The 15,904-nt window shown below is 35.4% G+C and overlaps 1 protein-coding gene across 21 annotated transcripts in view; it reads right to left on the bottom strand.

The window, feature by feature from the left end:
* PPP1R9A (protein phosphatase 1 regulatory subunit 9A) overlaps positions 1 to 15,904 on the bottom strand; it is a 229,092-nt gene that overhangs the window by 95,888 nt on the left and 117,300 nt on the right. For all 21 annotated transcript variants that reach the window (XM_081147245.1, XM_081147227.1, XM_081147229.1 and 18 more), the window contains exons 3-4: positions 4,994 to 5,126; positions 1,919 to 2,039 (exon numbers count right to left, since the gene is read on the bottom strand). In XM_081147245.1, the coding sequence (XP_081003371.1) occupies positions 1,919 to 2,039; positions 4,994 to 5,126 (254 nt within the window). The remainder of the gene's footprint in view (positions 1 to 1,918; positions 2,040 to 4,993; positions 5,127 to 15,904) is intronic.

The following is a 15,904-nucleotide window of genomic DNA, read 5'->3' as shown; positions in this document are numbered from 1 at the left end:
CTCATTCAAGAACAGCCTCACAAACTGCACTGAAAGGGGTTTCTTATTTACGTAAGCTTACTGAATACTTACAACACTGTAGATAACATAAAAATTAAGTAATTTGTTCAATATCCCATAGCTGTAGGGAGAGGGAATGGAACTAAGACCCCTGGTCACATGATCCCAAAGATTCTGCTCACTTCATTACATTAAGTTGCCTTTCTTACTATATTAACTGAGTCATTTGTTAAGCATCTATTACAACAACAACAGAATCACTAGACTAGGAAAACATTCATAAAAAGGACTGAGGAAATGCACACTGGGACTGATGAAGTGAAGTTCTCACATTGGTGTAAGTACTAAAACTACGCAGGAGAATAAATCAGTAAATAGGTTAATAGAAAATAAACCTAATTTCTAAAATGAGTGATGAAAAAACAAATAGGTCTGAGTCTAGAGCCACAGTAACCAGCTAAGTGCCAAATGACAAATTTTCTACCTTTCTGTTTTTAATCAATTAGTATTTTGGTTTAGTTTTGTGGCCCAATTACTTAAGATGGTTCATAATAATTTAGTATGGTTTGAATACTACTACTACTAATAATTTCCTATCACTTTAGAATGCCTTTAAAATGTCTTATGAAACTTAAAAAGAAATCATATAGATTTTACAAACACATTTTAGCTCACTTGGAAGAAAGGTTCTAAATTAATAATGAAAAAAATTTACTACTACTATTATATAGTTCATTGATGGGGCAAAGAGGTTATTTCCTCAAAGACTCTGAAATGAAGGAGGACTGTTGATAAATTATTTTTGAACACTTTCTGTTTTAAGTGTGATAGACATGCACATTCAGTCAGCTGAGTATTCACTCAAAACATTCCCTTCAGACCTTCTCTGACCAAGTCCTATGGGAAAACAAACACGGCTACTGACTAAAATGTGGGCACCGACCTCATGGAAAGAGATGGCACTGACGGTGTGGTCTGCCGTTTAAATAAATCCATTTAGTTCCCATTGGGAATTATCTATGTATGTCAATGTGTGTTTTTAGGATTACAGAAGAAATAATGCTACTATGGGTCTCAGCAGAGATTCACAAATGATTTTCAACATGTTTTATTATTTCTTGAGATGTTAAGTGATACATAACTTAAACCTTGAAAACAGTCAAAGCCTGGTTGGTATTCAGTGTTCTGATAAAAATAAAATGACATTTCTTTGAATTGGCACTCCTATTTTTGGGTCTACTTTTATTTCTATTGCTAGCCTCCTGCTTCAGCCCCAACCTAAGGCATCAGAAGCCTAGTGTGAGGATTAATAAAAAGCTGAAGACGCTTGTTGCTTGAGTTGATGACGACTAAGACATGAAACAATGACTGTCTGATGTGCTGGTGTACTTCCAAATGTTTAAGTGAAGACTGCCACACCCCCCTCCTAACCGTTTTAATTCCACAGGTTCAGGTGGCACTCAGGAACCTGTGTTTTTAGACAGAACGCATTTTGGGAAACATTGACCTACCGGATTACCATCATTGCAGAATTCAAGTTGCTATTTTCCCTCTGTCGTTTTTCAAAAGTGCCAGAACTATTATAATTTGTTTTTATATTTCTGAGGTGAAACTATATGCTGATGTTCACAGCACATATTCTTCAACTATATACACCCATGCTTCTGCCCACTTTCTACTAGCTAAATAGATAAATGCAGAGAGTCAAAGTTAGACATAGATAATAGATCCATCCACCCATTTTCATCAGGTATTCTGCCTGCAAATTAGAAAGTAATTCAAGTGTTTTAACATTTTCCATATATGAGACACACTCTGAAATTCTGCCCCAAATAAAACAAAAGAAGAATGCTGCCACTAAAGAAATTCTCAGAAAATTTTTGTAGATTTTAGGTATCAATAACAGTAGTTAGCTTACCTGCCATCCCGCTGAGCAGCACCACCTTCTGTTACTGTCTTGACGAATATTCCCAGCTTTTCAAGTCCCGCATCTGCTCCAACACCCATTCCAATAATACTTATGCCAAGTCCATCTTCATCTATGAAAATGGGAAAAATACAACAATCTAAGTGTTCACTAGTCTGCAATTAACTGATGAGACCTATTTGCTCCTTTTAGTTTTGTTCTTTATGGGTTATTACATAGTCCATATCACATATGTTTGCCATGGCAGAATTTTTTTCCTATGCTGGGGAGCAAGAGTATCAAATACAAACCCCCAAAAGGCTCATGAGTTTGTCTCATTTTACTACTGCAGCTGGCTATTTACTGTGATCTCAAGAAAAGGTAATACTTTGATTATTGAGTAATCAAACTGCCTTAAAACACGGCCTCTCTAAACAATATATTTTAAGCACAAAAGCATACATAGTCAAACACATTTTATTTGTTTGCTTTGTTTGTTTATTTTAGAGGATAATGAAATTCTTGAGTCATACTTTCTTTTCTTGAGAAAAGAGGAGAATGTTCTATTGTCTTTTAGTCACTTGGAGGCTTGTCTGATTTCACTTCTAGTAGCTATTCAATTTTTTCTTCCTGCTTTCACAAATAATTCTTTGAAGTTCAGTAATTTTACAGTAATATAACTCTAGGCTGACCATTCTGACTCAATTTTTCCTGGCTGAGCCACATATATTATTTTAAATAAATGTGATCATAATATATCTGGAATTTCCCCTTTATTTTTATAGTCTTTTTTACTTGTTCCATATCTCCATTCGTGTTAATAAGATTAGGTATGTGTTTTTGCGTCTTTCAGTATTTTCTCTGTGCTGCTTTGTAAGGATATAATCGTATCAACAACAGTATACATATGGCTTGCTTTTCTTTCCTATTTGCTTTACACAAATAAAATCATATGATACCTACTTCTCTCTTCAGCTTACTTTTCTAATTCAATAATATGTCACGAGTATCAGCTTACATAGTTTTAAATGCCTTCTAGTGATTGCATAATATTTCATGATGAGATGGAATCATAACATATCCAACCATTTCTCTACTGACAGGTATTTACTTTTGTTTCCATTTTATAGGCCCTGTGAATGACGCTGACAAACACCCTGTTTCTAATTCACTTACATATCATGTGCTTATGCATATTTCCTTTTGTTCTTTCTATGAACATATATATTTTAACATCAATGAAATAAAAGATGCACTATTTTGTATACCATGCATTTTGGTTAAGAAAGTTATTTTCTGATAGCCTCAAATTTTCTGTAATTACGGTATATTAGATGCATTAAAAAAATAGATACTAGCTAATCAGCAGTGGTTGGTTATTTAAGGAATCCTGGCTCATGTACTCAACAGAAGGCTTGATGCTTTAAAAAGACTTTTTAGCAATAATCTTTCATTTAGTATTTTTAATTAGTAATCTTTTGTATAGGATTCATCTCATTAATCATTACTTGTCACCAACTTCTGCTTTAAGTATTTTTAAGTACAATTCATAATCCTACATCTTAAATAAAGATGTTTCAAAATAACATGTCATTTGGCAAAAGTGTGATTGATTTATTTGCTCAGTTGTGTACTAAAGAAAGATTTATAGAGTGTTCTCCCTGGAGACACCGTCTGATGTGATCCCCAGCTGAAGACACCTCCACGGTGGTTGTAGGCACAGATGTGTCTCCCACGTGAGAACTTCAATGTTGACTAACAGAGGAGTGATGGCTGGAAACTTTCCTTCATTTCTTATATTGAGAACGTTTGCATACATGTGACTTCCCATATTTATTTTGTGCAAATTGTTCATCAGGAGGCTTTCTCTTGCTGAAAAGTTTCCTATGTTCACTACAGTTTTAGGATTTCTCCCCAGATGAGTTTTCTCGTGCACACGAGCATTGGGCCTGTGCTAAAGCCTCTTCCCTGGTGGTCATGGGTATAAACTTTCTCCTCTTGTCCACGAGTTCTCTTACGTATGTAAAAATTAGCTGTGGGGCTGAATTCTTGCCCACATTAATCATGATGGAGACCCAACATATACAGAAGGGGAAATGGCAACAGAGGATGAGAGACATACTAGACAAATAGTAGAGGAAAATTTTCCTTGGATTTTTGCTCTATCATTTAAGAATTGGTTTGGGACATTTCTTATGCTTGAACTTCTATGTCACCAATTTGATCTCAACAATAACTGTCCTTTCCTCTTTAATTCCTTTATTGACATTTTTCTTTTTAAAAATCGTCATTTTTTTGTTATTGTTAATTTGATTAAGAATGTCTGTTTAAAGCCATATGTTAATATCCTTATTTGTGGGGTGTGTTTTTTTGTTTCTTTGTTTCTATCTGTTCTGCTTTTTTCAAAAACTCTGAGATGCAACATTCTTCTGTTCATTGGTCAGAGTCTAATTCCCAGCTTCCCGTCTTACATGACAGTAAACATGCAGCCTCTGGTCCTGTGGGTCCCCAGTTACTGCAGCACGCCGGCTGTGACCCCAGAGAGAGAATTCAGCAGGAAGCCCCTCTGCTCCAGGTTTCTTGGCTCTCCGTTAGCCCTTTCCCCTCAGATGAAGAGCATTCCACTGTCTTCATTCCAAAATCTGTGATTTTCTGAAAGCCCAGCACTCCCCGTATCCACTACGCTCAGAGTCTAACCATAACCGCTTTCCCTCCACCAAAAAAAACAAAAGCCACCACTCGCCCCAAGCTCTCACTTAGAGCAGCTCTCTGGGCTTTCGCATCACCAGCCCTTTGCAGTAGCACTGACCGAGCACCATGCCTCATTCATGCCTGCCTGCTCCTGGCCACCAGCCAGCCAAGTGGATGGGTTTCAGTTGGGAGTGGAAGGGCGGAGAGAATCTTTCAATCCACCATCTATATAGAATCTATATCAACTATTTTTGAAATTTAAGAAATAAACTCCTCCATGAGAATTAAAACTTGATCTAATCTTTAGGGAAAACAAAGCTACACTTAGGAAAAATAAAGTCATTTCTGTATTATTAGTATTAAGAATATAATATAAACATTGTAGAGCTCATCTACCTTTCTCCAGTTCCACTGGGAAAAGTTCCAGCTTTTCTACACGCTTTTCAAGTTCATACTCGGCTGAAGCAGCCACAGGGTCAACTTCATCGTTTCTCCTGTCATAGTCTTCATTGGAGTATGTGCTGAAAACCTGCAGGAAGGGATCAACAAAAAGATGATAATCCCCAAAAGATAGCTTTCCTATTACAAAACAATTTAAGTATCCAAAAGTATGTAAGTTAAAAATTTTGTATCATGAATTTCATCTAAGCAACTGTTTTGTTTTTAAAATCAATTGAGGTGTTAAGAGAAAAAAATGAATGAGAATAAACATAACTTAAAAATATAAGAAATGTATGAGTCATTCTACCACTTTTAACAATTTTGGAGACAAAAGTAGCCACAGCAAACATTTGGATAGCAATATTAATCACTTTTCATAGAATCAGAGTATACCATACTAGCTACAATGCTAGTTCCTGATACAACTAAGGTAAAGCATCTTGAAGCTACCAAAGCAAACACCCACACTGAGCCTATTTCATGGTATTACCTGTACAAGCCCCAACACTGTAGCGTGTCAGTGCCATAATTGCATTTCAATCCCAGAATCACTGAAACTAACTTCCATTCTAGACTGTACTGGGCTATGTTAAGCTCTCATTTGTCATCTCTCATTTTATTGCATGCAGACTTAAATTAAATCCTCACTGAACCTTTCTATGTAATGACTATCAAAATATTGCTCAAGAGCACCTGAACAAATAGGAGATGGCTAGCTCTTTCCTATCCAAATCATTCAAAGGATTACTAAATGTGGTCTTCAGACAATCATAAGAAATTTGTCCTTATTTCTGCTGAAATGTTTTATTTGAAAAATAACTGAAAATAGGTATACAATCTCTTGCTTAATATACTGAAGAATATTTAAAAGAAACTTATAATTCATCAAGGCCAAATAATAGGTATAATAAAACTGACGTTTTCAATTAAACAATTATTAGGTACTTAAATTGTGTGCCTTAAAAACTCTGTAAATTGTCCCCCAAATCTTAAAAACTAGGAATGAGTTTCTTAAAAAAATACATATATACATAAAAAGCTAACATAAAAATAGAAAGCACAACAGAAAGTCAGAGATGAAAGAAATCAAGTCCACTGCCTGCAAAGTTGGCCCTGAGAGTCCAGGTATACTTCACATTCACATTATTGGAAAAGTGGAAACTCTTGTATACTCTATATGGTAACCTATAAATCAGCGATACACATTGCATACATAGAAGCAGATGTAGCGTGGTTCCTAATGGTATATACGTCTCAAAATCATGTCATTTATAGGGTTTGTACCAGAATGAATTGTTTTTCTTCTTGACTTTTGACGTGTTTTCACAGCTTCATGCTACTTGCTTGGTCTCTACCGCATTTCTTCACCATAATAAACGTTACAACATCAAAATGCACATTCCTAAATGGGGTTTGCTGCTTTTATAAATTAATCTTTTCATAAAATATGCTTCTTCCTATGCCTCTTGTATAGAACCCTCTAATATTTTTCTTAAATTGTCAGATTTGTGATTTTCTCTTAGACCTTTTGACCGTTCACTTTCCTTACATGTTTTGGTAATCACTTATTCACATTTATTCATTCATCAAAAATGTAGACTCTATGCCAGACATTGTGCTATACATTGGAGAAGGCACCACCTCAAGTAGCTCACAGCTTAAGTGGAACATCAATATCAAAATAAACAACTACAATATAATGTGAGAACTGCTGTAACAGAGGTATATACCAAATAATTTTATTTGCCCAAGAAAGGGAAGAATTTTATGGAGGGGAAAATATTTGAGTCCTAAAGGACAAACAAGGATTCATATACTTGAGTGTAGAAGAGGTAGAAGATATATTTCAAATATAAGACCCTGAACAACAACAAAATCTGTATCTATATCTTTTGGAAAACATCAACAGTTTAGGGGACTACAATGTAACATGCCTAGGGGAGCAAATCTTAATAACACAAACAAAAAAGTCAGCCAATATGGAACTTATATGTCCTGGAAACTTCCGGCAGCAATGACTGAAAATTATTTCATTAATATTTGCCACTCGTCTACTTCTGCTAATAGGTCCAAGTATATGATTGCAGAAAAAGGATTTAAATGATATTCATTCTGGAATAGAGCTCAATTTTGCTACTATACAGTAAGTCAATGAATAAATATGTATGTTTGTGTAAATAGATACAGATAAAAATATAAGTATGGAGAAATGTTTCAAATAAATTAACACCTTCCTGATTCTTCAGGATCCCAAAACACTCCGTTTTCAAATGTTCTTTCCCAATCAGCTAGTTTAATACAGTTCATCTGTGTATATGCTGAAATCATATAAAACAAACCAAGAACTACACGACTACAGATTGGAAAGTGGTAGTTTGAATAATTTTTGAGGCATCTACCAATCAAATGACCACATCCCCATTTCACTCTGTAGAAAATAAATAATGTAAGATACATTCATCTTCAGCTTGCTTATAGTCTGGCAAATTATGTGGGCAAACAAGAAAAAAACTATAAAAAACTGACAAAGAAAACCCAGAACTCATTAGTTGCAGATTAAGCTATTATTTACTTGGAGGATCCAAAAGGTTTAACAGAAAAACAGTATGATCTAATACGAGTTTAGAAAAGTAACAATAAAAAATACACACGCACAATGGATTAGGAAGTTTAACAGAAAAGATCAGAAACTATGAACTATCCAAGAATTACTGATTATAAATATACAAGATTATTCTTCCCTATAAAACTTAATGGAAGAACACCAAAGCCCTGAATGCCTGCAACGCCATATCTTGTTCCTGGATTAAAATCCTTAATACTATAAGACACCTATATTCCTAAATTATTGTAAATGTTAGTTTGCCCCAATTTAACTTATGAATTCCGGACAATCGACATTAACCTCCCACTTACACTTTTCATGGAAACTAACAAGCTGTTGAAAAGAGATTAGGATGAAAACATACCCTACCAAATATCGAAACATACAACTCCATTTATAAAGGTAATGTTGTTTTAGTCTCAGGGTAGATCGATTTTTGTATTCTACTCTGTTCCACTCCTCTACTTTTCTATTCCAATTAGTTAGGGTGCTTTATTCAATAAACAGAAGGGAAAGGATGAGGTAGCTATCTGAAAATATTCCTATTTTATATCATTAACAAAAGTTAAATCCAGATTATTAGAACAAAAGAATTATAAAAGTGTTAAAAAGTATATGGGACAATGTTTAGAACAAAAGAATTATAAAAGTGTTAAAAAGTATATGGGACAATGTTTAAAAGGCTAGAGAAAAACTTCCTACAAAGCCACAGATCCTAGAAATACTACAGCAAATGAATAAATGATGTGCTTAAAAAGCAATGCTTATATGACATGTGCAAATATTCTCATGTTCCCTGGTATGCAGGTTGGTGGCAGGTCCACTGACCGAAGCTGAGCTCATCTGGGTCAGGCTAGACTCCAGGCTTCCTCTCGGGTTCAGGTCTTCTCTATCTACCTTCATTCTGGGACCCAGAATATATGTTTGCTGTAAGCCACTGAGATTTTGGTGTAGTCTGATATTCAGCAATCAAGACTGATATAGTTCTCAAACTATTTTTAGCAAGAGTCATTTTTTCCTCTTTTTAAAATTGGAGCACCTTGTAGAGTTGAGTAAGGAGAATTAATGTACTTCTTCAACAAACTTCTTTGATTACACTTGTACAAATTAAATACTGTGCAATTTTTAAAAAAATCAATGCTAAAAACTTCTAGACAACAAAATATACCATTACGAAGTTATGAGTCAAATATTAGAAGAAAATATTGCCAAATATCAATATTAATACACATAATATATAAAAGGCTTTAATCAACCATAACAACTGCATATATAAGTACGGAAAATAAAATTGAGAATTCAACAAAGAAATACTGATATTCAGGAAATGATGTAAAGATGTCAAAGTCATTAAAAATTAAAATGTAAATTACAACAAGGAAATATAATGTTGCTTTTTAAAAAGACTGTAACGTCCAGTGTTTGTGAAAATATAGGAAAAAGAATACTCTTAGAAAAGGAGGGGGGAAAGCATAATTTGAGAATAGCTATCAAGATTTTAAATGTAAATACCTTTGACCTAATAATGCTACATCTAAGTACTTATAGCGATGTTTGCAAATAAGCACAGCCGTGTGTGCTTTCTGTATTTCTGTATCTATACCTTCCTATCCATCACATTTATATTGGTATGATTCCAGTTTTAATCTAATTTAAAGACCTCCTAAATTCTCTAGTTATGTAGCTCTTGCCAAATTGTAAAACCACTCTAAGGCTCAGTTTCCTTATCTACAAAATGGCTATGATAATAATAATACCTACCCCAGAAAGTTGTTATGAAATAAATTAAGATAATCCATGCAACCATACTTAGTTCAATGTGCAGGGAGGAAAAGCTTTCCCAAGCTTTGTTAATGTGGGAAGATAAAAATATTTCCACAGATACCTACACTCACCTCACACTCTTACTTATAAATGTTTTAAATATTTCATCCACTATGATGTTTAATGCCTTTGAAACAAGTCTACATAACTAGTCTGATATAATAATGAGGACCGGCTGCCAAATCCCCACCTGTGTCCAGAGCTGTGCACTGCGCTCATCACCTGCCATGCTTTGTTTTGCCTTGACCAGGAAGAGCCCAAAGATGAAAGTAAGTTGACCTTGGTAAAAACTTCCTGTTTCATCAAAGGGTCTTGATTCTTTAAATATTCATACAATACTTCTACCATTTTTATTTATATTACTGTAGTTGCTTTGCAAAAAATACAGGTAGTTATTTAAATAATCATCAGAGCCCCCTCGTAATATTAATGCAATGCAAAAAATCTAAAGGCCAAGAGCATCGTGGACCCTAATATTCAACACCATCAAAATATATACATTTAGCTGAGTCACCTTCACATTGTTCCTGTGTTATCTGACTGAGAAAAGCAAACAAAAGGATGTTTAAATTTAAGATTTCTTGTCTCAGAGCCAACAAACAATATTCTGTTTATCAAAAGAAACAAAACAAGACCTTGTCCCTTGCTTTGAGGCAGAGGCAGGCTTTTAGGGGTAACAAGTTTACAAATACAGTTAGCAATGACATTTCTGACCCAGTAATTCAAGGCTATGAAAAACAAAGCTAAAATTAGCTTATTATAAGATTTCAACTAGAATCATTCTTTTTCACATTTCTGGTAGTTTGAGCTATAACACTTTTTCAAAACAACAGCAACATTTTTTCAAAAATAAGGGGAAAAAATGTATTTCCTTTACTTTTTCTTATGACACATTTTCTTTAATCAATGCAGGTCAAAATAAATTCAGAATTTTCTGTAAATATTGACTGAAAGGAATTTCCCACAATGCTCCCCACGAGGTCTCAGTTCCGCCTGTCGTCTGGGTTCCACTTCATCTTCTTGACACATCAAAGATGGACAATGTTCCAGGTTCTAGCATGCTGTGTTTCAGAGGATGGCTTGGCACATCCTGCTCCTGGAGATCAGCCAAGCATTCACATGCTTCCACAAACAGACCTCACTTATCACAAGCGTCCTTGGTAGCACTCCAACTCACCTTCACGATTTTAGTGGCTCTGCTAAGCAGGCTCTAAATTGAGACTAATAAAACATGCAGAAGATAGTCCATGTCTTGAAGTTACAAAAAGAAATCTGACACTAAACCATCCTCCAAAAGGAGGATCCTGGCAGCTTTAGAACAATGTATCATCACTTCAGCCTTCCTTTTCCTTCCCCAGAACCAAGACCAGTTCACTGATTTATGATAGTAAGAGTGATAGTTTTTCAATGCCTACTGTGTGCCAGGGAGTATGTCAGATTCTTGTTGCAAACTGATGTAAGCCAAACTGGAGTTCACAATTATCAGACACTTGAGGATAAATATTGGTAGTCTCCAAAAATTCTAAATAGGTAAGGGCTTTCTGCTGCATATGAAAATATTGATGAGCAGGAGGAAGGTGAAAAAAACACACACCCACAGCTCTAACTTGTAAGCTCAGTAAATTAGTCCCAGATGTTTGTCCGTAAGGTACTCTGATAAGTAACCTGCATGAAGGTGTACTTAAAGCAGTTGTGACAGTATTCTATAGTAGAATGTGTCTAACCTTCCAAAAGCTATTAGCTTGCTGGTCCTGTCTGACTCAAAGTCCATTAATATAAAATATTTCTAAGGCCAATCCACATATTTTCAACATAGCTCATTTCACTAATTATTAGAAGTTGAAAGTACCTATCGCTGAATTGTAGACTTCTAATTGGGGTCTTTCAAATACTAATTAACTAATCCTAGAGTGAGGATTCCTAATTGGTATTCCTGGAATGCTATCTTAAAACTCCTAAAACAAAGTTAAACCCATAAATATTGTGATGTATATACTAAAGTAATTGAAAGTAAATTATAGACAATATGAAACTTTATACAAATTATCATTAACTCTAGTACCAACTGATCTAGTAAGGCAAAAACAAGTAAAGAGAGTGCGTGCCCACTTTTCATATTTTTACATGCCAAATTTGAAGTTCAGAGAGCCATATGCACGGTGTCTATAAGGATAATTGCTGAGGACAAAGTCTATAAGGACAAAGGTATATTTCACTAAGTCTAGTGTTTTCACGGATAACTAAAGAACAGGAAGTGAAAAACAAACATACTCTACATAATGGGCAGTTGAAAACACTGCCTGCTAGTTCAGAAGGCAATACAAAGAATCCTGTATTTGTCAGGATTCTCCAGAAAAACAGAACCAACAGGATGTGTATGCATGTATTTATAATTATATATATGGTACTATATTTGTATTTATAGTAAACTAATTTATTTTAAGAAATTGGCTCATGGGGTTAGAAAAGCAGGCTGACAAATCCAAAATCTGCAGGGTAGGCCAGCAGGATGGAGACCCAGAAAAGCTGATGTTGTAGTTCAAGTCCAAAGGCAGTCTCCTGACAGAGCTCCCTCTTCTTCACTGGAGTCAGTCTTTTTCTATTAAAGCCTTCAACTGTTTGGATGAGCCCTCTCTCACGACAGAGGGCAATTTGCTTTACTCAAAATCAAAGTCCACCAATTTAAATAAGAATCTCATTCAAAAACACTCTCACAGAGACATCTGAAATAACGGTTGACCAAACATCTGGGCAACATAGCCCAGCCAGTTGACACATAAAATTTCCATTAAAATAGAATATTCGCTGGTTCTAAAAACTAGTCTTTTGACATCTGACAAAGATAACCATATCTTGATAGTGTTTTTCTCTTTCATTTGGAGTGTTGTATATTTCCTGATCCCCAGGTATATTTGTAGAATGTATACAAAGCCCATGATAAAATACACATTCTTTGTATTATCATTGGTACCAAGCAATTCACACATGTAGATAATCAAAAACCAAGTGGAAGATATAAATTCTTCAACTTTAGAATAACTATGGCTGACTCTGTGGGAAGATAAGTTACATATATACGGAGACATTTAATGAAAGAATATTTCAAAATAAGTAGTGTTTTATTAAGGTCAAATATACAGAAATTATCAATAAGACAAAAAGATTAGAAGGTCCTATATCTCTTCCTTTTGACAACATGGAATTCAATTATAATTAGTATCATTTATCTGCAAATATATGTTGTTAAAGTATTTAAGATTTTTAAAAGTGCATCTAATATCTCATTTGAAAAACAGTTTATGCCACTGAAGTAACTAGAAAAAAATCTATAAACTTGGCGCATTTAAAATTTGGACAAACAAAGCCCAAATTGGTGAGTTTTCCTAGTAGACAGTTTAATAGAAAACTGGGTGATTCCCCTGATGCTCATGTTTTTCACAGTATTTTTCAAATTATTATAAACAATTAAATATACCCATGAGAAATCAGCAATGTTCTCTTTCAGCTCCACCAGACTTTTGGTTTAAATTGGGAGACATATGCTTTACAAACTGACAACTGGTAGCCAGCATGAAATAAATCAGTGGCCTTGGTCCAGTTCCCACTGGACGGGTGTCATCATCATAGAGAAAAATTTAACTAATGAGCATCTATTGGCACCTTTTTGGAGGGATGGGGTCATCTACTAGGAGAAATAGCTGAATTCTCATTCATAGAAGTTAATACTCTTGTACAGATGCAACAGGATGAGTTAGTAAGTCTGGGTCTGTTCTAGCATTTGTCTTAGCAGTTGGTATCCGCTGCTTCTTTCACAGCCAGAGCCAGCACTGTGTTTCTAATGACCTGTGGAGGCAGATTATTTTGAGTTGTTTAAACAGAGAAACAGATAGAGGGGAGTACTATAGAATGTGTGGGTGGTGAGGTTAAAAAGGAGAAAGGGGGCCCAGCTGGGTATGGCTCAGGGTTGAGCATTCACCTAGGATCCAGGAGACTGTGGTTTGATTCCCAGTCAGGGCACATGCCTGGGTTGTGGGCTCGATCTCCAGTCGGGGGCGTGCAGGAAGCAGCCGATCAATGACTCTCTCATCATTGATGTTTCTATCTCTCTCTCTCCTTCTCCCTTCCTCTCTGAAATCAATAAAAGATACATATTTTAAAAAAAAGGAGAAAGGGGAATATTGGCCACACCAAAGAGCATTTGAGAGCTTCTCAAGGCTGGGATGAAAACATGAGACTTTCCTAGGGTATAGAAGGAGTTGCTTGGGTATAGAAGTACACTCTTTCCCATGTCAAGCCCCCAAGGGTGACTACACCTCTAATGAAAGGTTTAAAGGGTATCATGAAAACAAAACTCCTAAGGTCATGGGATCCTTGGGAAGAGAACCTCAGTTTTAAGATTTTTCCTAGAAACAGAGTAAAATAGTCTGGAAGGAAACCTGACCAGTTTTTCAAGATCATCAAAAGTAACAGTATGGGTTAAAGGCAGAGGGGCTTCTAAAACAAGGTACTCTGTATACAAACTCACAGAAATTATGCAGTTACCCAGAGTGGTGGAAGGCAATGTAAAAAACATAAAGACACTAAGAGTCAAATAGTGGGTGAGAATTTCAAGAAGATTAACTTTGATACAGTAATGTGATGTAAAGCATCCTAGTGGTAGGTGAGCTGAAATGGATTCCTACTCCTTAGATGAAATGGGTTGATGACTAGACTATACACACCAACAGTGATGGTCTTTTATGTGTTAACTTGACTAGACTACAGCCTCCTGTTATTTAATCAAACACTAATCTAGTGCTTGCTTTGGTAGCACATATACTAAAATTTAAATGACACAAAAAAGATTAGCACAGCACCTGTGCAAGGATGACAAGCAAATTCGTGAAGCATTTCATATTTTTTTGAAAGACAGGTAGCAGAAAACACCCAATTGTAGCAGCAAAAGAGGAAAATAAGTTTTTTAAAAATGAGGATAATTTAAGGGCCCTTTGGGACAACATGAAGCATAACAACATCCGCATGATAGTAGTACAAGAAGGAGAAGAGAGAGAGAGCAAGGGATTGCGAATTTACTTGAAGAAATAATGACTGAACACTTTCCTAACCTGCTGAAGGAAAAAAATCATACAAATCCATAAAGTGCAGAGTCTCACAAACAAGAGGAATCCAAAAAAGCCCACATCAAGACACATCATAATTAAAATGGCAAAGGTTAAAGACAAAGTGAGAATCCTAAAAATAATGAGAAAGATACTTAGTTACCCTACAAGGGAGCTCCCATAAAACTGTCAACTGATTTCTCAACAGAAACATTTCAGCCAGAAGGGATTTGCATGAAATATGCAAAGTGATGAAAAGCAAGGAACTACTTTATCAAGCAAGACTATGATTTAAAATTAAAGGAGAAATTAAGAGCTTACCAGACAAGAAAAAGCTAAAAGAGTTAATTATCACCAAACCAGTATTACAAGAAATGTTAAAGGGTCTTCTTTAAAAAGGAGGAAAAAAGAGAGAGGGAAAGAGAGAGAGACAGAGGAACAAACCTATAAAGACAAAATGGCAATAAATACATACCTATCAATAATCACTCTAAATATAAATGGCTTAAGTGTTCCAATCAAAAGACAAAGGGTGGCTGAATAGATAAGAAAACAAGACCTATATACATACTATCTATAAGAGACCCACCTCAGAATGATCGACACACACAGACTAAAAGTAAAGAGATGGAAAATATATTTCATGAATATGGAAATGAAAAAAATCAGACAAAATAGACTTTAAAACAAAGGCTATAATAAGAGACAAAGAAAGAAATTACATAATGATAATGGGATTACTCCAACAAGAGGATTTAACCCTTGTAAACATTTATGCACCCAACATAGGAGCACCTATTATATAAAGCAAATCATGATGGACATAAAGAAAGAAATCAACAGTAACACAGTCATAGTAGGGGATTTTAACAACTTATTGACATCAATGATTAGATCTTCCAGACAAAAAATAAACAAGGAAACAGTGGCCTTAAATGACATATTTGATGGACTTAACTGATATTTTCAGAGCATTTTAGTCCAAAGCAGCAGAATATACATTATTTTCAAGTGCATGTAAAACATTTTCTAGGACAGACCACGTTAGGACACAAAATAAGTCTTGTCCTGGCCAGTGTGGCTCAGTGGTTAGAGCATTGGCCCACGCATCCAAGGGTTGCAGGTTCAATTCCCTGTCAAGCGCAAGGACCTGGGTTGTAGGTTCAATCCTCCACCCCAGTTGGGGGTGTGTGCAGAAGGCAACCAATCGATGTCTCTCTCTCATGGATGTTTTTCTCTCACTCTCACTCTCTGACCCCCTCCCTCCTTTCCACTCTCTCTAAAAATCAGTGGAAAAAAATATCCTTCGGTGAGAATTTTTTTTTTTAATTAAAAAAT

Source organism: Miniopterus schreibersii (assembly GCF_964146895.1).
Source record: "Miniopterus schreibersii genome assembly, chromosome: 9".
Classification (NCBI taxonomy): domain Eukaryota; kingdom Metazoa; phylum Chordata; class Mammalia; order Chiroptera; family Miniopteridae; genus Miniopterus; species Miniopterus schreibersii.
Note: the sequence above shows the minus strand (reverse complement) of the source record. Positions and strands in the feature narration are given on the sequence as shown.